The 26,495-nt window shown below is 44.6% G+C and overlaps 1 protein-coding gene across 1 annotated transcript in view; it reads right to left on the reverse strand.

Annotated features, from left to right (window-relative positions):
* CACNA1I (calcium voltage-gated channel subunit alpha1 I) overlaps positions 1–26,495 on the reverse strand; it is a 154,207-nt gene that overhangs the window by 83,246 nt on the left and 44,466 nt on the right. Inside the window, exons 2-3 of the mRNA XM_065677709.1 lie at positions 3,710–3,889; positions 2,587–2,720 (exon numbers count right to left, since the gene is read on the reverse strand). Of these exons, the coding sequence (XP_065533781.1) occupies positions 2,587–2,720; positions 3,710–3,802 (227 nt within the window). The 5' untranslated portion in view covers positions 3,803–3,889. The remainder of the gene's footprint in view (positions 1–2,586; positions 2,721–3,709; positions 3,890–26,495) is intronic.

Genomic DNA, 26,495 nt, shown 5'->3' on the forward strand with positions numbered 1-26,495 from the left:
TGAATGCACGGTTTATGTAACCAAAACACCGTCTGGGGCAATAGCAACAAATAGTCATTATGCTCTTTGATAAAACATGCCGTCATGCAGCAGATGGAGGTATCTCAGCTGCCCAGGAACACCCAACAGAACAGTCTTTTGCCTTCACTTTGTTTTTCCACTCTATAGCTTATTCTTCCAACCTTTGCTGCCTCATTGGTGTTTATTTGGAAAGGGAGAAGGGAAGGGAAAGGTCTGGGAAGTACAGTCCTTGTTCCTGAGACTGAGAGAAGCTGTACATCTTCTAGGCGGTGCATTACTTCTCAACATCCTGAATGTTTTCTTGAGAGCCAAATGTATGACCTGGCAATGAGAGTCCAGGACCATGAAGAGAAGGCCATTAGAGAAAACTGATTAGCCTCTGATCAGGATCTATCTCACTGTCATGAAGAAAACATGCAAGACTTATTGCAGGATGTCTTCTCTTATTCAGAAGGCTAAGACAGCATCTGGACCCAAAGAAAGCTGAAGCCATGATCCAGGTGTGGGATCAATCAGGATAAACCTTGGACCTTAAATCTGGGGCTAAATAAAAGCCTATAGTCTGTATGTAAAGGCAAACTTGAGCCTTGGATTTGATTTAAACAGTGCAGACAACTCTAACAAATTTCAAAGAATAATGAATTAATAACCACAAGCTCTTATAACTTGAGATACATTATATAGTCATTAGTTCTATATAGCTAAATGGAAAAATCTTTCTTTAGCAGAAGTCTTTTGAGATCAGATATTCTAATGAGATTACTATCATTTCAGCCTGACACCTCATGAAGACAACTGTATAGAAATCAGGAAACAAATTTCTTTCAGTCTTGGACCTGAAATGAAAAATCCTCCACACTGATTAGTTTATATCTAAGGAGTTGATTCTAATTCTCCTTGGCATTGAAAGGAGTTCAGATATGAGCTTTTTTCCTAGCACTGCTATCAGACGCACAAAAGACACTTTCTTCTCAAATTTCTGCTAGCAACAGCAAGAGATGGAAACATGTAAATGGGGTTTACTCCCTCCTCATCTAGGTAGCATGGATTTTACTTGTTTCCTGCATGGAGTAAGCACTTGAGCCCACACTCTTTGATTTAGCATTGCTCCACTGATTTCTTCATCTCTCCAGACAGCATCACTCACATACCAGGCTTGTAGGGACACTGGACAGAGTGGAAACCCAAGTTCCCAAGACTTTTATCCCATACACCAGCACTCCTGTGCCAACAGCACCTTCCTCCCAGCATACTGCAGCACATTCTCCATATAGTGGAACACCATGGGCTCAAAGAACCCCCTTTCAAACACACTTGTTCTTTTCTTTCCTCTTCAAAGGCTGCTTTGGTAGGGTCTTGTTTTCCCTGCATCATGTCACCAGCGAATGTGCCACCAGGAGCTCAGGCTAGAGCATACAATGATCTGATTTTCCTCACTACCACGTGTCAAGTGCTTTAACTCAGTCTCCACATCAGACCATTTTGTATCAAATGCTAATCACAGCAGGCTTTGCCATGAAAAAGGTCTTCCCATCTCACACATGTTGTGTTCGTGCAGGAAAAGCAACAGCTTTCATCTGCCTGTCCTCCTTTCATGCACAAGCTGGCTAAGAATCAGCCTTCAAAATTTACAACTGAGCGGAGTTTGAAACTCTCTGCGCCTCCCAGAAGCAAACAATTACATACCCCTCCAAAGGGAATGGCTTTCAAGTCTTGCTGTAGAAGAACTGTATCAAAAGCAAATATAAAGACAGTGCTGCTCCACACTGCAGGGGAAAACCCTGCAAAGTGAGCTTGAACTCATTGCTGGCTCAGTCAGTAATATATGCACTTCCATGACAGCAAATGTGGGTAATTCCGTGTTGGGAGGAAGAGGAAACTGGGGAGTTCTCACTGAGAAGACATTCACCTGTTTACCTGTTTGCTGTGAGAACAGCAACATTACATATTTATTTCTAGGGGTTTTCTTCTCATTTTTTTTTATTTTTTTGACTACACCACAAAGCAATCTAATGGAAAATGGACAAATCCAGAAAAAGCACCCATCACTATCAGTGATGGACATTTTGATGTGATTCAACAGGCAAACCCTGGTAGGCTTTCCACTTCCTACATGCAAAGGGGAAATCAGAGCTTCACCATAGCAACTTTGTTGTAAAAAACACTCAAATGTCAGCTTGTCCCTATAGTACCATGGGTAAGGCCAGTATAAGACAAAAAGCCCAGAGTAACAAAAATGACATTCCTACTTTTGAAACACTGCTGCTGGAAACAGAGAAGCGAGATTTGTTCTGGCAAAGGTTAAAGCTCTTCCACCCAGACATTTTAAAAGCACTTTCAGCTGGTACAAATTAACACCTTTTACAGGAGTTGTGTGAGATGGCTGCACATCAGCTGGGGAGCTAAGCTACCTTGTCTACTGTTTCTTCCATAGACTGCTATGCCCCACAGGTGTACTGAAGTAGCACCAAAGTGGAGACTGGGAGAAGTCTCCCAGTAACATTCTTTTTCCATGCAAGAATCCAGCAAACGCAGAACAAATAAACCCAGAAACTATCAACCTACCCAGCCATGACGATGAAGAAATCCAGGCGGTTCCAGGTATCTCCAAGGTAACACTTCTTGCCAAAGATCCCCAGGGCCACCATCTTTAAGACCATTTCCATGGCAAAGAAAATGAAGATGAAATCATCAAACACCTGCCAAACAGAAACCCAAGAGCACATTCGATAAGCATTCTCAGCCTTAGACTTTAAAATGCAAAATATGAGATAAATACAAATTCCAGTACTTCTGAAAATTAGAGCTGGGCTGGAAATGTTTCTTACATGCAGTCCTGGTATCACAGCTTACTGCTGCTCAGGAAAGCAAAGGGTTGTTATAGTTCAGGGCTTTTTTCCCCATGGGTAAAGCAATTGATGTAGACTCAAACTCCTTACATGAACTTGAAAGGAGGCATTGGCTCAGCACCAGCAGATCCAAACCTGGCCAGGGAAACACCATCCTTCCAAGGGCTCCCAGGAGGGATTCCTTATCACCCCGCTGCAAATGGCTCAGCTGAGGACATAGTGCAGCTTCACACACAGCTTAGACAGCACGTAACAATCACGGAGGCTTCAGATATCTGAACATCGCAGCCTCAGCAACACTATAGCTGACAGCCTTTGCTGTCACCTTCTCTCTGAGATAGCAGCAACCGCAGCTAGTACATTCATAGGTAGGATGTACCCATAGCCCTTTTTAGTATACCTTTTGTTTCTTCTCCCTTTAGGCATTCTAAATGTCACATAACCTGTAGACTCAGCGATACCCTCACTACTCAACAGGGTAGTGAATGCATTAGGAGCTGCTACTATCTCCTGCCTGGATGCCATAACCTTAATTATTTATCCCTAGCTTACCTCTGAGCTATGTATTTTACAGCTGTCTACATCAGGAAACCCCTGCTTATGCGTAGGATCAGGAAGCCAACAACTGTTCTGTATTGCATGGTTGCAAGTAGACTTCATTCATTAGCATTCCCCTCCTCAAAGCAAGCTCTTACTATTTTACAACAGGATAGCTTACTGCCAGGGACCTTCTTGCCAGCCTGTCTGGGAAAGTGTTGCTCACACAACAAAGGAAAACACATGTGAAATTTTGTGACTTGGACTGAAGCACCAGCGCAAGAAGAAGGAAGTCCGCTTACCTGCAAGATTTTGCACCTGTCAGAAAGGCAGTCCATATCCTCACACGGCTGGTACATCCCCAGGGTAACGCAGTTTAACAAAATCACCATCATGCTGACACATTCAAACCAGGTGGGAAAGAGTCAAGGAAAACCTCTGTGAAAGCATCATGGCTGAGATAAGCTTGCGCTAGGCTTGGGCTGGCAAAATAGGAAGATTAAGGTAAATAACTTCCGGCAGGCTGACTTTTTACGTTCTTACGTTTTCCTCCTCTCAGTTCCTTATTACTCCACTCTTTCATTAAGCCAAAACTCATTTCAAAAGGAGAAAGCAGAGGTAGCACAAAGGTCTAGGGTATTCATAAAAGCCAAGTCATTGCCACAATTAAACACACGCTCTCTCCTCTCCTGTTGGCTTGCTCAGTTCGTTCCCTCATTAGTTTACCGAATCTCCCAAATACATGGAAGAGACTTTCCGTGGTGGCCCCTACTCAAATGCAGCAGAGATCTCTAGAATCTAGGGATCTAAACCAAAATGGACAGTCAGATCTCTATGTGAGCCTAGTGATTAATGCCCTTCTGGGACCCCCTTCCCAATAACACAAAGCTAGAAGTCTCCCTCTTTCCCCTTCTGAGAGGAACTTGGAGATAGAGTTGCCATATTGGAACAGGTTGATGGTCCATCTAATCTGTTATTCTGCTTCCAGCAGTGGCTTATGCTGAATAAAACTCCACAATATGCCTAATTAAGTTATTTGGTAACCATAGGGGGAAATTGCATTTCTGACCCCAGCTGGTGATCTATTTATGCCCTAAAGCAGAAGGATTGATAACCCTTATAATTGTTTTCTCGGCTATACTAGTATCCCTGCAGATATTTTGCTTATTCATTTGAATCCTTTGTTGATAATCTTATTAAAATATCTGTTTCATAAATAGTTGGCAGCCCTGAGCTACATTGGCTAATTATACTTTACATTAAAAATTGTTTCCTCCTATTTATTTTTAATTTGTTGCCTTTTAATTTCATCAAGTACCACGTCATTTATACATTACAGAAAAGAATAAAAATGGTGTGTTTTGTGTGACCTTCTCTGTGCTCTCCACACCCTCTACCTGCTTCCTCTTCACCATCCCTCTCCTCCTGCAGGAGTGTCAAGAACCGATACACACTTATCCAAGAACTCATTTACAATATTGGAGCCCTAAAAGTGGGCATGTATCTGTGATATCTTTCCAGCATTTGCATTGCAAAGCAGTGACGTAGATCTAGTGCAGCCAGACTTGGGAAATTCAGGCAAAGGGAATGAAACCACAACAGGGACTCAAAGTCAGAAGTTTATTTTATACAGATCAACACTTTTGCGTGCATGCTTAGGAAGAAGCAATTTGTCAGTGGTCAGGATGCTCCCTTTGCTCCTCTTGCCTTGCAGCACACTTCCCCTCCACCTAGGCCATACAGATCACGGCAGACTGCCTTTGGGCAGCTGGCAAGACCCCAAAGCACAAGACCTGGCCAGCCACAGCAAGTGCTCCCAAAAATGCTGCAGCTTAGTCCAGACGTGCAAGGCCCTCATCTTCTTGCTCAAAAGGCTGCGGCTGGCTGCACTCGATTTCTCCTCCCCTTCCATTTGGATACCAGCTCTCTGAAAGTTTGCCAGCATTGTCCAGGCTTCCCGAGGATGCTACTGAATCGCTGGCTGCTCCTAGGCTATTAAAGTGACATTAGGAAAATCTGCCGCCTCGTGGTTTTCTTTTCAGAGCAGGTGGGGGCCCTGAAAAGGCACGTCAAACCTGCAGCAGAGAGGAAGGAAGAGCAAGGAGAAATCTGGAGCATCTCCTGCCCTGAGTCAGGAGGGGTTGCTGCCTGCCTGGGTCGGTGGAAGGGGTAATTAGAAGTACCTGCTGCCTTCAACGTGTCACTTGCTGCCAACCACGGCAACTGCCTCCTGTCACCACAGCAACAGCCTGCAGCCAGGTTTATCATCTTCCCTCTGGTGATGCCTCCCCCTCCCCACATCCTTCACCCCCTCCTTTTCCCTGTGCCTGAGCCTGTAATTAATTGCAGCTGCTGACAAAGCCAGTCCTCACAATCTGCATCATTCAGTCACAAGTTTCATTATTAATTAACTTCTTTCAAAGTTTAAATCTCCTAATTACAAGCAAACCCATGCACATGCTCTCTCCCCAGCCCTCCCCCACTGCTGCTCTCCCTTCCCATGGCCCCACTATCAATACCTTTCCCAGTGAGGTCTAAGGTCTCTAACAGGTTTTGGAAACTAAAAGGAAACCCTGACATTTCTGCCTGTGGTCAGCTTGCCTCTCCTGGACAAAGAGATACTTCAAGAGGCAGCAATCCACTATGTAATAACTTGTCCATCAAAGTAGCTTTTTTCCCCGGTAGTAACAGCTCACAGCTGATTCAAGCCATTACAGATAAAGTGGACATGGCTCTCATTTGAAAACAAAAAAAACAAAAAAACCCACAAAAGAAATAGCAAAGGAGAGAGGTTTCCTGACTCCTTTAACCATCGGCTATCCTCACTATCCACATAATTGTCCCCTTCTTGTAAAAGTCCTGTAAAGCTCTTGGCTTCAGCACTGCCTTGAGGCATCAAGATCTGTATCTAGGTTAATTATATTTTACCTAAAACACATTTCCTTGTACTGGTGCTGCAGCTAGTGCCTGCCTGTGGCAGCAGCACTTTGCTGATGGGTGCCATTATTGCCTCTGCACACCCCAAGCAGGGCCCAGTCAGCTGCTGGCTGGAGGCAGCCACCATGTACCCACTGACCCTCCATCATGTTTTCCAATGGACAGGGCAAGTCTGGAATGGGGAGAAACTCAAGAGGAATGTGTATCACCAGCACACACTAAGAAAGAATCATTATCCACCTCAGACCATCTGGGATAGAGTCAGTGCTGAAAGCCACAAGTTACAAGATAGGTAAGGAGGTCTACAGGTGTTTCTGGGAGCTGGAATGTTGCAGGAGTACTTAGAATGTGACTGTACATAATGAGAGATGATGTTATGATGGGATACACCCATATAAGCATGATGGGATACAGGCAAAGCTTTTGGGTTAGATTCCTGAATGACAAATAGCAGAAGCACCACTTAACGTTCTTGGGATCAGCCTCAATCTCTTTTTTTCTCACTGAAAACAGAGAAAGCAATATTTTGAGGTCCTCTCTCCTCTTCCTTCTTCATCATTAGATGAAAAGTAAGAGTACACCAGGCCCAAAATGCTCCCCATTGGCTGGCACTCCTAGCTGCACATAAAGCATATAAGCTTTTGACAATCCCTCAGTCTTTCCTATTGCTGTTTCCAAACCATTCCTAGGGTATGCCGTGCACCACTTCAGATCTTGGATACCTCAGATCTGTTTAACCAGCAATAGAAATACCTTGTCTACAAAGTACTTACAGCATGCGTAAAATGCCAGCCCTCTGGTGTGGCTGGTCATGGCAGCAAAAGAGAGGAACCTGCTATGGTACAGCCATTTAGTGACTGAACTGGGAAGGTGGAGCCCTATGCAATGCATCTCAAACACCAGCCATTGATGCACACAACTCTTTGTGAGCTCCCATTTCTGGTCCAGTGCCAGACAGGCATAACTGAGGGCACCCTGCAGCTGAGACATCACATGCACATGATCATTCCCCTTCGCTCCACCTTTGCACCTCTCTCCGCTCACCTCTCACCCCACCATGCTTCCCACCAACCAAATGGCTGCACCCTGTGATTCCAGTTTGTGGTGATTGCATTGTCTTTCCCAAAGAGGGAAATAAGCTAAGGACACTGCTGTGTTCCTTCCTTCCTTTCCTCCTCTGCTTTGTGACCTTCCTGCAAGAAGCCAGTAGGATGCTGTAACCGCAAGCAGGACAGTTAGTATTTTATTCTGATGGAAAGAGAGATTTGTGTTGTGAAGGTCAGAGAAACAAGTAGCTCCAGGGAAAGAAGGGCTTAGTTTTTCTCTCTCATTGCTGTTGGCTTTTGCAGATGCCCTCACAGGTGAGTTTCATTACCCTCTGTCCCCTCTACACTTTTTTTCTTCTCAACTCCATTTTTCTTCTTCAGTGATACATAGGATTTTCTTGGTCTTTTTCTACAAAACAAGCTGAGACAACCAACAGGGTTTCTTTCTCTTCACCCTCGGCCTGCTAAGCTAACCCACTAGAAAAAGCTGAATGCAACACCTGACGTTCACTCAAAGGAAAATACATCTCAAAATGTGTTTGTGTTCAAATAGATCAAAACAATCACAACATTTCTCAGAACAAAAAGCTTTAAAAATCCCATTTTGGAAAGGCTGAAACATTTCTTCTCTGTCTTTTTTAGTGCAAAGAAGTGTTTCAACATTAGAGAAAAAAGGCTGTGGGTTTTTTTACTTGACTTAGAACTCTGTTGTTTTGATTGGGGTTTTTTTTACTTCTGAATCAATTAGAAATTAAATGCCAATACCCAGCATTGCAGTACTGGGATTTCACGGCAGTCAAGCCACAGAGAATAATTTATAAAGCCTTTCTGAAAGCCCTCAAGGTCAACATACTCTAAGTGCTCCCATGCCATGTAACGTCTTGTACTTGCTTGCTTTCATCACGTCATCATTTATACACTCTTCTCACAGAAGAGGAGCTGAACTTCAGAGAGGTGACATATGCATCACTAAGGTCTTCACGTCTTGTACAATACTGATGCCAAGGGAAGGACTGCAGTACTGCCAAACATGGCAGGACTGTTATGTTGATCTGAGAGACACTAGGGAAGTCTTACATGACTTGTGATGGTGTTACTGGGAGGCAGGACAGGAATCCACAGAGAAGAGGGAGGAAGTAGAGAGATTTTAAATGTTTAGCAATACTTCATGTTTATACCCTTTGGAAGGGACTTCACATCAAGAACAGATTCATTAGAAAAGAAGAAGACTCAATTGTATTCATATTAAATCAGATGGACACCAACACAACAAAGCACCATAGGTCAGCCTCTCTGATCAGTCTAACTTCCCAGGACTGCTCAGAAAGCAGATCCTGTACCAAGCCACACAGGCTTTCAGCTGCGTAGTTTAAATTCAGATTTAGCTTAGAGACTACTAAAAACTAAGTCAGTTGTATCTCATACACCACGTCATATCCCACTGCAGAGTTAGGTGAGCATTGAAGATGGCTTTTGGAAAGTTGGTGGGGTTTTTTCATTACAGGAACAAACTTGAGTAAATCATTTCTGAAACTTGTTCCATAATTATTTATTCAGACCTTATAATTGCATCCATTAAGCTCTCAAGTCCAACAAAACCAAAGCTAATAGAAAGAAATTTAACCTCTGGCAGGAAAAATATACAATGGAGATTGAGGCTAAGAAGGAATCTGAAAAACAAATAGACAGTCGTATTAAAGCAATGTGACAAGTTTTCAGATATTCCAAAAATAGGAAGCCAAAGAGAGAGCTCTGAGCTAGTGTAAAGCCACAACAGGCCACAGAGGGCCCCTAATCAGGTGGGAGGCTGCAGAGAGAAGGCAAGGCTCCTTTACAATGCTCTTCACCACAGCAACCACAGGAGAGCCTGTTGGTCCTCAAGCCAGTGCAAGTGATGCCAAGAATTCTGGCTGGCTGCCGCACCACCTGGATGGATATACACTGGTCTTCTAAAGCAACCCAGTGTTTTCCTCAGAAAAGGGGTGCAGATCTTATGGCAAATTATTCACATATCTTACAAATACCATGCATCTTCATCAATGCTGCTACACAGCCCTACTATTAATGATTACCTCCTGCCTGTAGCAGCTGGGCCCCAGAGCTTTTCTGCTAATAATGACCCACCTCCAAATTGCATCTAGCTTCCAGGGTACAACAGAGCATCTGTTTAACAGTGTGTATCATTCCTATAAAGCTGTTTACTATAGAAAGCATGAGAGAAAATACAGTATCTACGAAAAAAAACACTTGAGAATCTTTTTTTTAGGTCTCAAAAAAAGTAATTACCCAAATTTAAACTTGAAGAGGATATTAGAGGTAATGACTGTTCCTGGAGAAAGAGCTTTTTAATATCCTCAGATGGTTGTGACTGCTGCTGCATGTCTTACTTACCAGCAAAGCAATACTCCACCATGCTGTGGGATCAGTTCAGGACTGACTTGAGGAATCGCCCCTCCTGCTGACTCCCAAATGGTGCCTCCTGCAGCATCCTGGCTCTGCCCAGGAGATCGCCATCCAAACCTGACCTGGCTTCACATTAGGAGCTTCAACAAGGTCACAGCATGAGGTGATAGGACTGCAGCTTGGAGCTTTGTTATGCTATATAACAGTTAAAAGAATTCTGCTCCAAAATCTCCTAGTCAAAGTGGCAGGTTCAGCAGCCACTTCCTGCTGGCGTTGGAGTTGTAGGAATAACAGAAACCAGGGAAGAACCACCAGAGGAAATTCCCTGAACCACAAACTGGGATCCAAAGTGTAAAGCTCTTAATACTTTCTGATACTTGTGGTGGCAACTCCCTACTGACATCAGTGGCAAAGCAGAGTTACTCTGATTTTGCACTTGGTTGGACATCTGCTCTAGGGAAGACCTGAAACTTGGCAGGCCAAGGCAGGAAAGCGTTTGCAATCTAGGAGTGATTTGAATTAGCAATGGGCTTCAGGCTAACAACATCTGAATTTGAATGGGTGTCCTGGGTTTAGCAAGTAGCAGTCAGTTTTTCTCCTTCTTAGTAGCTGGTGTAGCACTGTGTTTTGACTTTCAGGCTGGAAACACAGCTGATAACACTGATTGTTTTTAGTTGTTGCTAAGTAATGTTTACTCTGACCAAGGACTTTGTGAGTCTCATGCTCCGCCAGGGACAAGGGGAGGCTGGGAGGAAGCAGAGACAGGACACTTGACCTAAGCTAGCCAAAGGGGGATTCCATACCATAGCACGTCATGCCCAGGGAGGTAACTGGGAGTTACCAGGAAGGGCATGGGCTCTCTTCAGGGGAGCGGGGTCAGACTCGTTCTGTGAGTGGTATCGTATTCTCTCTTCTCTTGTTATTTCTCTTATCACTATTATCACTGGTGGTAGCAGCAGTGATTTGTGTTATACCTTAGTTACTGGGCTGTTCTTATCTCAACCCGTGGGAGTTACATTCTCTTAATTCTCCTCCCCATCCCTCCAGGAGCCGGGGTGGGGGGGGGGGGAGGAGGAAGGAAAGAAAGAGGGAGAAAAGGGGGGAGTGGGTGAATGAGCTGTGTGGCTGGGTTTAAACCACGACAATGGGGCAGCAGCTGAATGCTCTGATGCAGGGTCCCCACGATGCATGACCACAGCAAGTGAGAAGACTGGCCAGAGAGGCTGGTAGAGTCACCATTCTCCAACCAGTGTCTCAGCCACAAATGGGGGGGGGGGGGGGGGGGCAGTGGTGGACTTGGGGTGAGAGGTTTGTTGACTTTTTACTTTATTTAATCTGGATTTGGTCAAGCCTACTTGGTGAAAATGTCCTTCAAAAGCATAAATAAATAAATAAATGCATTTAAGTGCTTTGCAAGGATAATCAAAATCTCTCCAAAGCCTCCCCTTTACTTCTGTGTTTCATTGCCCTGAAACACCAGCCAAAGCTGTGCAGCTGTTACCCACCACCTGTCAAACTGAGGTAACAGTCCCATCATGTTTGGCAATACTGTAGTCCCTTTTTTGGCCTTCCTCTCATGATGGGTTTCAATGGGGTCCTTACCTTGGGTGGGTCCATTAAATATATCCACCAAATGACTATAGCACTATATTCACTATAATGTTAATGACTCAACTTTAAGAAACAGCAACAAAAAGAACTAGAAAGTATGGATGGATTTGGGAGGGCAGAGAAAGCAGAAGAATTTTAAAAATGGAAGGCGTTGCTTTTTTTCCCCCTAATGTTCCTGACGTTTTCTGGTTTGGTTTGTATTTTCTTCTGTCTTGGTGTCCTTTTGCTTTCCAGAGTTCTCCTTCTCCCAGTCTAGTGGGAAGAGATGCTTAAAAGTTTTGAATGAAACAGCATAAGGAGGGGATTAAATGTGGGTTTTTTCAGGAACAAGGGACAAAGGGGCAGGTTTTGGAAGACATGAGGGCCCTTAAGAATGCAGAAGAACATTCTGTGGGACCTTTCACAGCATACAGATCCATGTCGCCCATTGATTTTGGTGAGACCACACTCTGCCCCTCAAGCCTACAGACGAGAGCTTATCTGGTACCTCACAAACACAAACAGGTGAAAGGAGGGCACACGTGAAGGGGGGAAAGCCAAGCAGTCTAAAGCGTTGTCGACTCCTTCCATTTCTAGCACACCTTTCACCTTCCCAGTAAAGGGAGATCTTCTCATCTCACTCTCTGGTGCTTTACAGGTGTGGGTTTTGTCTTCTTATTTTAGGTTTCAGGTTTGGTAAGCCTTACGAAATCCTGTGGGGCACGAAGAGGATGTTCCACCAAGGAACCTTCTGAAACAGGGGTTTCTATGCACCTGCCTGTCACTGCCCAAGCTCAGAATGGGCAGATGAAGGTTTTGAGGGCTGGGGCTTTTTTTCCCTTACTACTTCATAGCAAATAAGAAGGGATGGTGGAAATATTTGTCTTTGAATAAGAAGCCATTTCCCTGGAGAGGAAAACAGGTTGAAAAAACCTCACTAGCACTAAAGGCCTAAAGTCCACCAAACACTGTCTTCCTGTTCTGCTCTTTTATTCTCGCACTGGTCTCTGTTCATTACTTGTCTCTGTAATCCATCCTAGCTTTCAGATGTTACAGACCGCTTTTTTCACTTCTTGCAACTTCCCACCTATCTCTGGCAGAGGTTACATGAGTCCAAGCTGAACTCACAGGGATGCAGAACTCATTTATGCCTGAAGAGAGTGCAGGGCACCTTTGATAAAAGGCCATCTTACCTTGCGTGAATGTGAAGGTGACAATGAAAGCATAAAGGATGGATTATGGACTGTCTCAAAGGTGTACGTGTCATTATGCTCAGAGACTCCGGTCTCTGCAGCTACCAGGGCAGTACCCTGTACCCGAGCACATCACTTGTTGAAGGATGTGGAAGTGAGCACCTTGCTGCTCCAGACAGACAGGTTCCAAGGTTAACTAATCTTAAACAGGACTCTGCATCCAGCAGCAGCCCTGAATTAGACAGGCAGAAATGTGGGATGAAGCTACTTTGCCTTTCTTCCTTCTCCCAGATAGGTGATGCTTTCAGTGGATACAGCATCACTACATCATGTGCTGGTGCTTAGCTTAGCAGGCTCTTCTGATGAGTGCTTCAGTACAGAAAAGAAAGTCATGCAGTGACAAAGCTTTGCAGCAAAGTAAATAAAGATTAATTCACAAGTGTAGGGAGTGCTTAGTAAGGTCACTCAGAAGAAACTGCATACAGTCTAAGGAAAATGCAGGGCAATAACAAAAGGAGCTGGGTACGAGCTCCTGTTGTTTGTTTCATTACTGTGCATGATTAGATAGATAAAATTTCCAGTTTCAAGATGCCAACCCCCTCTTACTTTGAAAGCACATTTTTCCCTCACTGTTTTTGAAGGTTTGTAGCTGGTGCTTTTAGTTCCCAGAGGATGTGCTGGAAAAACTGGCACCAGTGGCCTGGAGGAAGAACTGCAAACAACTGAGCCAATCTCTCAGCAGATAACTGGAGGCAGGGCGCTCCAGGCAGCATGCATGCTCACAGCAGCTGCTGAGACATCCTCAAGGACACAAATGAGGTATGGATAGCCTCCTGAAAAGAAAGCTCCTGACATGTATGTGTGGCAGAGGTACCTACGAGGGGTGGGAGAGATGCTCGTTATTTAAGCTTTTCGTCTGAGAAGGGACACTGTGGTGGATGAGCAGATGTGCCAGTACTCTCTCTGTACATCTTTTCTCTTCCTTCCCTGCTCTTACATCCTGCAACAAAAAGCACTCAGTGAAAATTAAATTATTTAAACTACCTAGCGCTTCCTTCAAAACATTACATAAACTTTTGCCAATTTCCACAATTATTTTTTAAGGTACACACATACTTCCCCTTTGTTACTGATTAAAAAAAAAACTACAAGCAGAAGAGGAGCAAGTTTTTCCCAAAGTGGCCCCTGATATGGGTTCCCCAATGCATGAGCTTCTTAGAGCCTGGTTTTCAGGTATGTGCAACACTTGTCGTGTCTAACCAACCACCAAGCATCTGTCTGCCACCACCTCAAGTCAGATGGCCAAAGATCAGAGTGCCCTTTAGAAAACAAACCAACGTGGCCCAGAGATCACAACCTAAGTCACTGCTGGGGCTGCATTTGAATTCTGGTGTTCCTGACATCCACTACCTACTCACTAAACCCCTCAACTTTCTGGCTAGCTGACAGATAGCACCATGCCAGGGAAAGGAGCCAACATGACTCACGCTCCATCACCACAATGCCAACAGTATTGAGTGCTGGTTTGGAGGGGGTGGGTGGGGTGTGAAACCCTATGAATGTGCTAAGCATTATCAATATTAAAATATTACTAGTATTATTCATGAGGTATCTCCGCATGTCCTAGATGACACTAGCCAAGATCAAATTCAAATTATGCAAAATGTTACATAAACATGTGGTAAAAAACATACTGCCTGCTCCAAAGGCTTTTTCATCTAACCGAAAAGGACAGGCTAACGAGGCATTACAATCTCTGCTTTGCACACAAGAAGCCAGAGCACAGAGAAATGAGCAGATTTACCCAAGGGCTGATAGGAGACATGGGGCACAGCTGGGAACTGAGCAAGAGTCTCCCAATTTATTCTCCAGTGTCTTTGACCTAAGGTCATTCTCTACCTCAAATACAACTGCAGTTGATGAGGACAATATTCACAGGGAAAATGGTTCTTCCATAAATCTTTCCCAAGGACAATGGAAAAAGCGTTCAAGTTCCACTTTATAGAGGTGTGTAATGTACTACATATACATTACCCTAAGCGTAGGGCTCCCTGCACCCATTCAGACAGGTCCCTGGCTGTTCGGCTATGCAGTGCACAGACAGGCAGGAGCCAGAGGAACTATGCTGTCTTGCTGTCTACTTCCGTCTTCCACCAATACCTACATTGGGATCTGAAGATAAAATTCAGCCCATAGTTATTTAGTGTTACACTAAGTCCAGTCTAATACCCATGCGTCTTCCTTTTTTCCAATCTGCCAAAGAATTTGCTACCTTTCCAGGACACTCCAGATTCCTTTGACAAAAATGCACTATGTAGGCACAAATTATCAACACATTTGACTACAGAACGACCAGCTCCAAAAAAAAGGCAGTTCCTACACAGCAAGTTGCTAATAGCAAAGCTAGTTAAAGCCTCCATTGTCAGTAAGCATAGTTCTGCTACCTCTTTGATGTCTTTCTACCTGTTATATTCATCACTTCTCTTCAGATGTAGGACTAGTCACACATTGCTGTTACCGTATTCATATTCCTCTGACCTATTTGCTTTCATATAGATACAGCTTCACATCATTTATTCGGTAGTTTTTGACGGCCTCTGGAAATATATGCTTCTTCCCATTATTTACAGCCTAACTTATTTTTCCCTGTACAGTTTCCAGGCACAAACTATGGATGTGCATTAATTGAATCTCATTTTGGACATACCAGTTACAGCCTAGCGCATTGCCCCATCCTTTCCAGCCATGCCAAGTGTTTCCCTTTCTCTCTTTCAGGTCTTTCTTGTAAGCCTACTGTTTTAATTTTTAACAACCATCCCCAATTCTGTGTGATTCTGCAGGAGCTGCTCCTTTATTGGATTACTTTTCACAGTAATTACTTTTCAGATCAGTTCTCACAGCCATCCATCTTCCACCATGTTAATTACCGAGCACCAAAGGATCACTCGCATTTCCACTGTCCCATTGGTTTCATTGGCTTCTCCGCTAGCCAGCTACCCTCAGATTCCTCTCCCCTTCTCCACAGTACATACACTGTTTAAATACTGCCCACATAGCTACCTTATTTCCAGCAGCCCGCTAGCCTTTTGCTTATAGCGATAAAGTGACGTTACTATAAAGATGGAATAAAGCTGATTGTTTAGCTGGATCATAACTAGTATAAAATATTGGTGAGCAGAACAGAGGTACTACAGACTCAGAATACCTGCAGCTGGCAGACCCATCACCTTCTGCAAATTTATTCTCCTACCCCTTACACACAGCATATCCCTTTCCAAAGAGGAGTAGCAGTGACTCAAAGCTCACATCTTTACATAATCTTTTCTTTTATCTGAGAATAACTTTTTTTCTGTCTAGATACAACCAGACATGCAGCGAGCAGCATACTAGAAAAGACTACCACAGGAACTTCAGCTTTAGGCTTTCTTGCTAATAATCCATCCTTATATTTCAAGATTCTTATATTGCTGACACAATGCTGTACCATGACCACAGGCTCCTCCACAGCTGCCTTTAATATGAGTCATATACCTTGTGGGATTTGATGCCCTTGTATCCAGTAGGGAAATTATCTTACAGGTCTCACGGCCATCATACATCCAGCTGTCTGCGTGGCAGGCAGCAGAATTATCTCCTCTCCCCATAACCTGTTTGCACATCACATCCAATCAGCTTATGCAGCCAATGTAGCAACTATCAAACCCCAAATAGAAGCTGCCTGTGCAAGCTGACATCTCTCAAACCTACCTTTTCCCTGCCACCTGGCTGGGAAAGCAATGCATATGCAAACTGACAGTACCAAGTGCATCCTCATCATCACCATCAGCAAGGTGCTACTGAGCTATAGGAGCTCTGGAGGGGAAAGTCAGCAGTTGGAGGGAAAGAGTCCTTTCGTTTCGCTGCATGTCTAATACTCTGCTAACCACATGTGCTTCTCCAAGCAGAAATAGACCACAGCCCGTGGCCTATCCCACTTCAGCTGACCTGTGGCAACTCAGCAATGACAGGACTTGAGAGGGGATCTGACAAAAAAGCGTGAAAGAGCCAGTTTTCCTGGAGTCAGAAGGCAGAGAGAGCCTGAGAGGTGAGAAGTCATTGATGTGACCTATGCCTCAAGCATCTGTCCATTCTGGTGTCAGGATGTGTGTTGCATCACATGTCCATTCCCACGGGACATTGTACCATACAGGAAGAATGTCTATTTTGGTCTGAGTCAGGTAAGAGACCAAACCATTTCCCCTCAGGTAGCTGTCGTCACCACTTACCAGGGCGGAAAAGAAGAGATGGCCTTGCCATAGCACCTCTTCAGACGAGGATAAAAACCCCTCTGCAAAAGGGGTTTTATGGAAAAGAAGTTGCCATTCCTACAGCAGAAGGCTGAAGGAGGAGGCATCTGCACCTCCACAGCCTGCTTTGAGCACCTGCTTAGCTTCACCACATTGAAAGGGCTTTCACATTATTTATGACAGTGAGCAAAGGAAAAGAAAAAACAGATCGTAGGTCAGGATAGTAAAGACACACTTGGCATGCCTGGAAGAGTCTGCCACTGAGGACCCGCAGTAAATCTCAAAAAATGGGTGGAAAAGAGCTCCCTTCGCTTTCCCAGAAAGAACAGCCTGTCCCTAAAGCCAGCTCTACTCCCAGCCCCTACACCAGCTGGAAGGATGAGACATCACCAGCCAACAGCAAGGTGGCCGAGGTCCTATGGCCCCATGGGGTAACAGACCCTTGCCAGGCAGGGGCTGGAGGTCTGGGCAGCTAGATGTGTGCCAGGTCTGGAACCAGCCACACACTCAAATCCCTGCATGCTGGGCTGGGTTGATAAGGCACCCTTCCCACACACCTTCTACTAAGAGTGGGGAGTAAGATATGGAGGAAAATCACACATTTGCACCAATATTTTGTGTGCTGTCATCCCTATTTTAACTTCTTTTTCAGTCTAGCTTAGTTTCTCCAGGTAATTAGTTCTAGCTATCCTTCAAATATACTTTTCAGCCTCACAGAGCCACAAATTTTCAAGTGACAACCGTCAGGCCAGGCTGCACTATCATGTACAAAGCTCTTTACTAGTCCTGTCTATCTCTCTGTGCTGTAAGACCATTTCTGTGAAGCCTCCCCGCACTCACACGCCTGATCCTTTCCTCCCCCATTAGCAGTCACACTTCTCTCTCACACTCCTCCTTTCAGCTTTCTGGATGCTGCCGTTCAGGGTTTTGTTTGAAGGTGTATAGAAAAGATATGACAGACTTCACATTGGCCCTGTTACAGGCTGCTGCATGGCAGCTTTTCAAAGGAAGTATGCCTGTGCATGTGTAATACATACAAGGGTATTGGTCACATACATAGGACAGTCATCCCAATTTCATTGGGAAGGTATTTTGACAGTTCGTCTAGTGTTTATTCCTCCACTTGACATACCCAGGCTTTTTGATGACACATTTGATGCTCACATTTCTTTTAAATGGTCAAAGCCCTCTACTTTAAGCCAGTTATACCTATTTGGAAACTTAATCTTTTTCTTGAGAAGGCTTTTTCTTCCCATGTTTAAGAATTCCCCTACTTTTTCCAATTAACCCTCATTTAAAAGAAACAGAGCAATAAGAGATCATCATTGCCAACCCCTATTGCACTGAAACCCTGTGCTCTGCAGAAAGAACCACTGTGATCCTGTAGTACCTTCCCTCGTAACTACCCCCATCAAGGTCTAAAACAAAGCCACTGAAGCCAGCAAACCTCAAAGAGCTGCACAGCCAAGGTTCTGAGTATACCAACCACCTCTCAGCCCACAGCACAGAGACAGAAAACTTACTCCTCCAAACACAGAGACCACCTCGAAAACCTGAGGTGGGGACAGAAAACCATCTCCAGCTCCCCTTTCCAGACTCCATCACATCCTGGCCACCATACCCCTAATTTCAATAGCACATAAATTCGTGGATCTGTATTTAATCTGTTGCATAATACATAGAGGGAGCAATGCGGACATGCATGTGGATGCTTGTCTACCTGTTTGGTGGAGCAGTGAAAGATATAACTCCCTTTTTACCCAGTCACTGTGACTACTCTAGGTCAGGTTTTGCTTGTCATTTCTCATCCCTGGGCACTGTCCCCACCAACAGTTCCCCCAGCAGGCTGATGAGACACAACATTAGACTGGGATAAAGCAACAAGGGTAGAGGAAAGCAGGAATCCATGAAACACATGGAACCCAGCCAGTTCTATACCTGAACCAGGGAGAGAAAGAATCACAGCAATGTTTCTGCTTCCCTTCTAGTTGTGAAATGGTTCAAAAAAAGGCAAAAAAACAGTATTGCATTGGAGAAGGTATCTTTTAGAAACAGAGGTGGTCCTTTCCAGCCCCAGTAGAATGAGGCTGATGGCATATTATGCTCCTGACCCTGACAGGACAGAAAAACAGCTGCAGGAAAACAAATCTGAATTCCCCAAGCTCTTCATAATGCAGCCGCTTTTTAATGTGCTTTAGAGCATGTGGTGGTGTGATGGAAAGGTTTTATTAACACAGAACCTGCTTAACCCAATTGTAAATTTTAATCCATTCCAAACCATGCCAATACAGCCAGTCTGCCTAATCCCTATTCTACAGCTAAAATAGCAGAGGATGATGGCTGAACCTGAGGAAATATAAACGGGAATAACTCCGGTGCTTACCACCCAATGGCTTCCAGGAAGGGTCCTGTATTTTTACCTGGGCAGGAATAGCTCATTACTCCATCAATCAGTGGGGCTCTCCACCAATTCATGTATCTCTATGCATAGACCTGCAAACTGCTGCAGCACAGGGGCAGACACTTATCCTGCTCAGCCCTTCTTGCTGGAGGGAAGAGCGGGAACCTTCAGCGAGGGATACAGTGAAGAACAGAAGATGGCAACTGCTTCATTCTTGCCAGAGTAACCCAATAATACACGTAGGACAAGACCACAGAGCTGCAGTCAAAAGCAGAGCTCACATTTGCTACAGTCGATTTATTAGACCAATTGAACATACATAATCACATTTTCTGCAAGGCAGAGACAGCATTGGACATCCTCAACCTGGTTCAAGATATACACTGAAAACTCCACAAAAGACCTACCTCACAGCAGGTCTGGGGGAAATCTCTCACACCCTCAGGATCTGGCTCCTTAGGAATGTTTAAATGAAAGAGGAGATTCACCCAGCACACACTGTCTAGTAGGGAAGCCAGTTGGTAAGCCTGATAGACCCTCCTCAACTCTAACATAGCAAGACACGGGCTTTATCAGTTACCACAGAAAAAGCTGGATGGATTTGCTGCTTGTGACAGCATGGTGAATACAGGGAAGGGCTTGCAAGACCAAATTCAGTCACACAGCTCTGTAAGTTCTGATTTCAGTTTAAAACTTCCACCTCTTCCTACAGCAGCACCTCAGGCTTGCCCAGCCCTGGGCACAGGCTGGTGAAATGCTTGGCTGTGGTTACAGGTTCAAGCCTAGGAGAAAACTCTCTGTGCCGTCAGGCTCCTTTTCCTAGTGTCCTGTGGACAGGATTTCTATTGAAGCATTTCTGTTCTCTTCCTTTGCCATGAGGTTACTCTGTTTCTAGACCACACAATTATATTACAAAGGGTCATTTATGAAGGTTCTTGGCAGCAGCGTCATTTATTTGAAGATGATCAAATCTAGATTAAAAAAGCAAAACCACAGATCTCTATCATGTTGCTGGATGTGTAGGGAGGGAAGAGTTGTTTGTTTTTCACTGACCCTTTAAAACAAATGTTTTCCTATCTCGATTAGAAAACATGCCACATCTGAGTAAAATTCAGCTCAAATCTCCGTACTGTTTTCTGTTGCTCTTCAAACAAGGAATTTCAGAGACTGCTTCACTGATGAGAAAAAAATGGATTTGGTTTATTTCAGGAGCGGAGGTTGTGCCTTGTTTTTCTCTGATATATGAAACATCCCTTGATTGTGCAAATGCATCCTGATGGTGTCTTTGTGTTCCTGTCACTCCTGATTTACGGGGGCCTTTTCTCCACTCAGAAGAAGAATTTGCATTTCAATTTCCATTACTTGTACCTCTCCCTACATTGCTTGTGCTCTTCTTTTCCCCAGCTGCCCCACACTTCAGTGGCATCAGAAGGATACAGGAGTAGGGTGCTACAGGCACTGTTCTAGGGAAACAAGATCATGCTGAGATGTCCGGTGAGATACATGTTTGCTTATACCCAAAAAGGACCCTTGCTATGTTTAGTTCTGTTTCTTATGGCTTCCTCCATGCTGTGGTGGAGGAGGAAGGAAGGCAGCTGCCCTGGGTCCCAAAACAATCCTTCAATTTGAGAAACAACAGCCCACAAAAGAGCAAGAAGGACCTGGATATGCTCAGGCTGGTTCCTGCAGGTGACTCACTCCCCTTCCTTTCCCATTCCGCAGGGGTGGCAGGAGAACAAATGGGAAGCCCTCTGTGGGGGACTCACATTGTTTCCTGTGGGGTTGTCCCCATTCTGAAAACAGGAGCTTCAAGCAGACTCCTACATAAAATCAGCAGAGACCATAGAATATGTCTTAGACAAGTGGGTTAAACAGAGGTCCGAGAGCCACTTTCCCCCCTAGGCTTCATCCTTACCTCATCTGCAAACCCTGGAGGCCACAATAAGTTCTTGTATCAGCCCGGACTCTGCACTCCTGGTGACACACTGCCTCCTCTGTGCAACCTGGATGGGCTGTCATAGGCAGCCTAAGCAGACTATAAACCCTCCAAACCTACACAAGGAGTGGGCACGGAGCCAGCAACATGTAAGAAACCACACAGGCTGCATTGCAGAGTCCATTGTCCACCTCACAGCTAAGCTTGTGCTTTGATGGACGTCATTCATATCTACCTATGAAATGTCACAAGCTTTGAAATACAGATTTTTTTTTTTTTATTTTTTTTTTTTTTTAAGGAATATAAAGAAGCTTCAGAAATGGAGGAGGAGTTGCCAGGACACATCAAGCTTTAAAGATGTGAGTAGCAGAATTGCATTAAAGCTCATTCTTCAGAGCTGTCAGACCCACAGCCATTATCAAAACTGAACTGTTGAAAAAGAAAGAAATAAACTGAACCTTATCAACTGTGTGTGTGGACATGAAGGCCATGGATTCCTAACAGGTTGTTGAAGGTCAAGTATTGTGCCATGCGCCATAAGCCTGTGTCATCTTAATTTGCAATGGCCTGAAACAAGATATTCAAAACTACATTTTGATTTGACTTCTTTGAAGTACACTGTTCTGACCCAAGGGCTTTGACTATTGCCCATTACCATGTTGACTTTTTACATTACCATACAAAGCCAAAAGCAAACACTCTGAGCTGATTAAAACATGCACATCATTTCCAGCAGGCAGAGGAGTAACAATAAATTTATGCTGATTTCACTGAATCAGCAATTTCCAACTGAAATCAGCTTCAGGGTAAAGTTCTCCAGAAGCACCAGTGGCAGCTCATACAATGTCCCCAGTAGCCACCTCAGACAGTATGCACATACGGATATATTCAAACACCCAACATCGTTCCCTTTTCCCCACAGAGCTCCTTTTACTGGGGCTTTCAGAGGTTTGTAGAGTGCTGAAAACCATTACATTAGGCAGTATCTGTCCTACTTATCAGCTCCCCGCTGGCTGCCGAGGAGCTTTCATCAGTGGGTCTGAACCTACAAATACTGACATAGAGATTATCTGCCCCATGAAGAATGGTTTAACCAGATTAATCTGTGGGAGATCCCATCAGCCTCTTCCCTGCAGAGCCCTACAGAGAAGGACTGGCATAATCTCACAGCCTATGGCATAGCCCCCCCCAAGACGAAGTTATCCCATTCCCTAGGATGCCTAATCCTGTTTTCCTCCCTTGGCTTGGCCCCTTTGCAATGCCCATCACCCCTTTCAGGCAAGGGCCAGCCTGAAGGACACAAAGGGCTGCAGTGGGATAGGACAGGAGACTGCACCCTCATCAACCCCAGAGTTGGCAGCCCTGATTCCAGCACAGCATACCATGCTAATAAGGACACAGAGCAAAGCCGCATAACCCTCAGCCCCTTAAACCTAGGGGGTTTACACAGCAGAGTGGAGTAAGGGGAACTACTGAAGCTCCTCTCTCGCCTGCTAGTTCCAACTTGCTTGCTTTCATTGCAGCGCATCAAAATGTAAACCAGTTAGATGGCAAATCTAAGCCTAGAAATCACATTCCCTCAGCAACTCAGAGTTTCAGAGGAGACAGGAGTAGGAAAGACCAAGTCACATCCTACACAGACTCTTAAATAAGGGAGGAAGGTTTGGCATTAGCATTTCTACTATACTGGCTTCTTTTACTCCCCCCCATCCTCTTCAATCCTAGCTTCAAACATCAAAATGGGCTGGGTTTAAGGTGAACTAGAAATCCTGGCAATGAATAATGACTAATACGCTATGAATGACAGAAACTTGGTAGAACACTAAAAAGCAAATGGGATATTGCAACAGCTGGCTGCAAGTTATGTAGAAAAGCAGGTTCCAGCCAAGAGGTTGGAGAAATAATGCAGTCTTCTAAATTCCTCTGTGGAATTAACTCTGGAACCCTGAAACTCTTAAGGGGGAAAACTCTGTGCAGAAGATCATACCATCAACCCTGCATGAATTCACAACCCCAGAAGTTGTAATACATTTTAATCCAATGCTGCACATTTATCATCAGGGCTCTAGATAAAGACAACTGGGTGTGCAGTTTTGAAAGAAACAGTGGTACAATTTAAAGAAAATGAAGATGGGGGAATTCACCTGTAAACTGGCACAAAGAACGAAAGAGCTCCAATTTAAACAATTGCTTCTTGGAACATCTAATTCGAGCACCCACAAGCAAAAGCAGCTATTCCTGACTTCATTTTCAGTAACATGGAGGAACTAATTCAAGAAGCAACAATATCCAAGCCCTTAAGTAATAGGGTTCACAATGTAATTAAGTAGGATTTCCTAGGAGGCGGCAGTGAATAAAAAAGATACACAAGTGACACTAGATTTTAGAAGAGTGTTTAAAGCACGACAAGAGACATTCGGAGGACATTAGTTCAGAGTAAAGGAAGACAGTGCTGTATAGATGGTTTGAATAATACATTAGTAATGCGGGAAGTGAGCTCTTGGTGGGGTCACAGAATCTGCAGAGGACACATGTTATTTTAGGTAGGTCAAACAGCCCCTCAAGACCAGAGAGGACTCTTGGGTACTGGAAGGAGACTTAACCAAGCAAGGTAAATGGCCAACAATAAGTGACACTGTGTCACTAAAAACAAAGTAATTATCTCAGAAAACCCACATTAAAGCTGTACCAAGTCATCCTGCACAATTTCAAGCAGCAACAGCCTGTGCAAGGGGTGCTGGGGTCCCCACATCCAGCTCAGTCCTCCTCAGCCAAGCACACCACCATCAAGCAAGGTGTCCAGTTACAAAAGGGCTGGAAGGAGGAATGCTGTTGATACTATGCAGGACTGGTCATGTCAGGTTGTGATGGATTTTGCAGAACCTAAGAAGGTTCAGAGAAAGGCAACAGAAATGATGGACAGCCTGGGAACACTGTCCTCTGCAGGGAGAGGGGAAATTTTGAGCTGGTTGCCGGTCCCTTTTACCAAGGAAAATCTCTTTTCCACTACAGGCACCAATCACATGAGCTATACCCTTGATTCCTCCCAGGACCATCACTGCAGGATATTACTGTGTGAGATTTTTTGATCTGCTGTTGCATAGGTCCTACATCTGCTGTGGAGCACACAAATATTTCACAACCTCTGATGTGTGAGTACATTTTTGGCAGCTCTTTCTGGATTTAACAGAACAGTGGATCATGATTGCAGGGTGCTGGATGAGGTAACTCCAGCCATCCCTTTTGGTCCCAGCCTCCTCTGAACCAGAAAAATGATCAGAATGTATGAAATAAAAATGGTAACTAGGGAAATTCTGTGCTCTCAGCACAGGGCCAAGAGGATACACAGTGGCATTAGAAGACGGAAAATCCAAAGCTGGCAGATAGCAAATACGTTCTTCCCTCCCCCTTTTCAATATATGATTAAACAGCAGAACTCTCTGCTGCAGGAAGGTAGGAAGACCAGATCCCCACATCATTCAATACAAGCAAACCATAGGAAAATAAGCCCACACCCAGTGTTACCATAACTAGAGAGACTCAAATCCCCAGCACTTACACCAATCTCTAACCCATACACCCAGGACTAATCCACACCTGCCTGCAGCATATCTGGACACCTTCCTGCAAGGCGTTCCCTGCTGCAGTTAATCACCAGCAGTTATGTACTGGACCAGCCCCAGCTCAGCCATTCCTCTTTCATCTGAGCTGGATGACACTCATAATCAAGGCAATCACATTTGCTGCTTGAATTTTTGAAGTGCCTAAGCATACAAGGCTCAAGCAGACAAACAACAGGTCTGCAAGCTGGAGGATGGAACAAGCAAGGCATTACATGAGAGCAGTTGTGAGTAGCAGCAGATGAAGTGGGTATCAACATTAACTTTTCTGACATTTACTTGTATTTCCTTTCCTTTCCAGGATCAGTTTGCTCTCATCATTTTGAGCCATATCTTCACAGATCAGACCAAGCAGACCCTGCTTAACACCCCTCTTCACATCAGCTTCTTCTATAAGAGGAACTGGTGGAGAAACTATTGCTTAGCTCAGTGTTCAGGGAAACTACAGCCACAAGATTGTATTGCACTGGGATGCTGCAGTGGCACAAGCCAGTTTCAGGATGAGTAGATTGCTTTGCCAGCCAATTTTTTGTCAATGCTTTATCTAGCTCAGTTAGCCTGAGTGCCAAATGCCCAAGTCTGCCCTGAGCTCCAAGCAACTTTTCAGTCATGGCTCTTGACTGTTTTTGCTTTATGGATTGTCAGCCAATCTGAACAGTGTTCCCAAATTCTAATTAATTTGCTACTCATTCCCTTATCACTGAAAAGCGTATGCATGCAAGATCACAGCTTACACACATGTACTGTGAGCAGCTAGAACATGTGTCGCTTCCTTTCAGCGTAAGATTGGGCTAAACCTCAACAATGTCACTCCCTGCCTGCTACTGCTGCTTTTCATTGCTCCCATGATATTTGTTTATTCCTCGTCACATCCTTCAGGGTATTCCTCATGTCTTGTTCCTTTTGCACCACTACCCACTCCTTACACCTCCCTCCCAGCTCTCCTGCCCCACTGTCACAATTCCAAATTCCTTCTCCTCCATAACTCTCCTGCCACCTTGCTAGATGTCACTACTTACACCCTTGCACGTTCCCACCTTTGCCCTGATGTTCTCATTTTGCAGCCCTCACTCTTCTCAGGAAAGCAGAGAGAGGGGAAAATTCCACCTCTCATTTTAATACACAGCATAAACCCAGCTTGTTTTTAGATCAGGCTCTGGCAGAGCCAGAGCACTGGAGCTGCCTGGGATCACTAATGATCTCATTTTCTGCAAACCATGAGCTTTTTTCTTGGTTCGTTCTCTTTGACCTTAGCACAACCTCAAATGTTGAGCTGCTGCATCCTCCTGCAATTCAGCACTGACATTGCTTGCTCCTGCCTGGCTTCCCTTTTGTAATACAGCTACCTTCCCTCCTTCTGTAGGTAACTCCTTTTCTCTAGTGCTGTCGCTGTATGTGCACTTGCCTGCTGTAGCCTTCTAATCCCCTTTTTCAAAATGAAACCAGAAGTGGTCCCTCCTGGACTGCAGCAATAGCTGGAAACTGCTGCTGTCATAGATGGGGGTACTCCCAGCCTTTATCACTCCTGATGATGGCACCCAATAAAGCCTAGCACACTCTCATGATTTGTGGGGTTTGGCTACAGCCAAGCAAACAGCAGTAGGGCTTCCAGTTTGGCTGACTCATAATTGCCCTATTCCTCCTTAATTTTGTGCTTGAGCTGATGCTTCTTTCCC

The sequence above is a fragment of the Lathamus discolor genome, chromosome 1 (genome assembly GCF_037157495.1).
Source record: "Lathamus discolor isolate bLatDis1 chromosome 1, bLatDis1.hap1, whole genome shotgun sequence".
NCBI classification, from domain to species: Eukaryota; Metazoa; Chordata; class Aves; order Psittaciformes; family Psittacidae; genus Lathamus; species Lathamus discolor.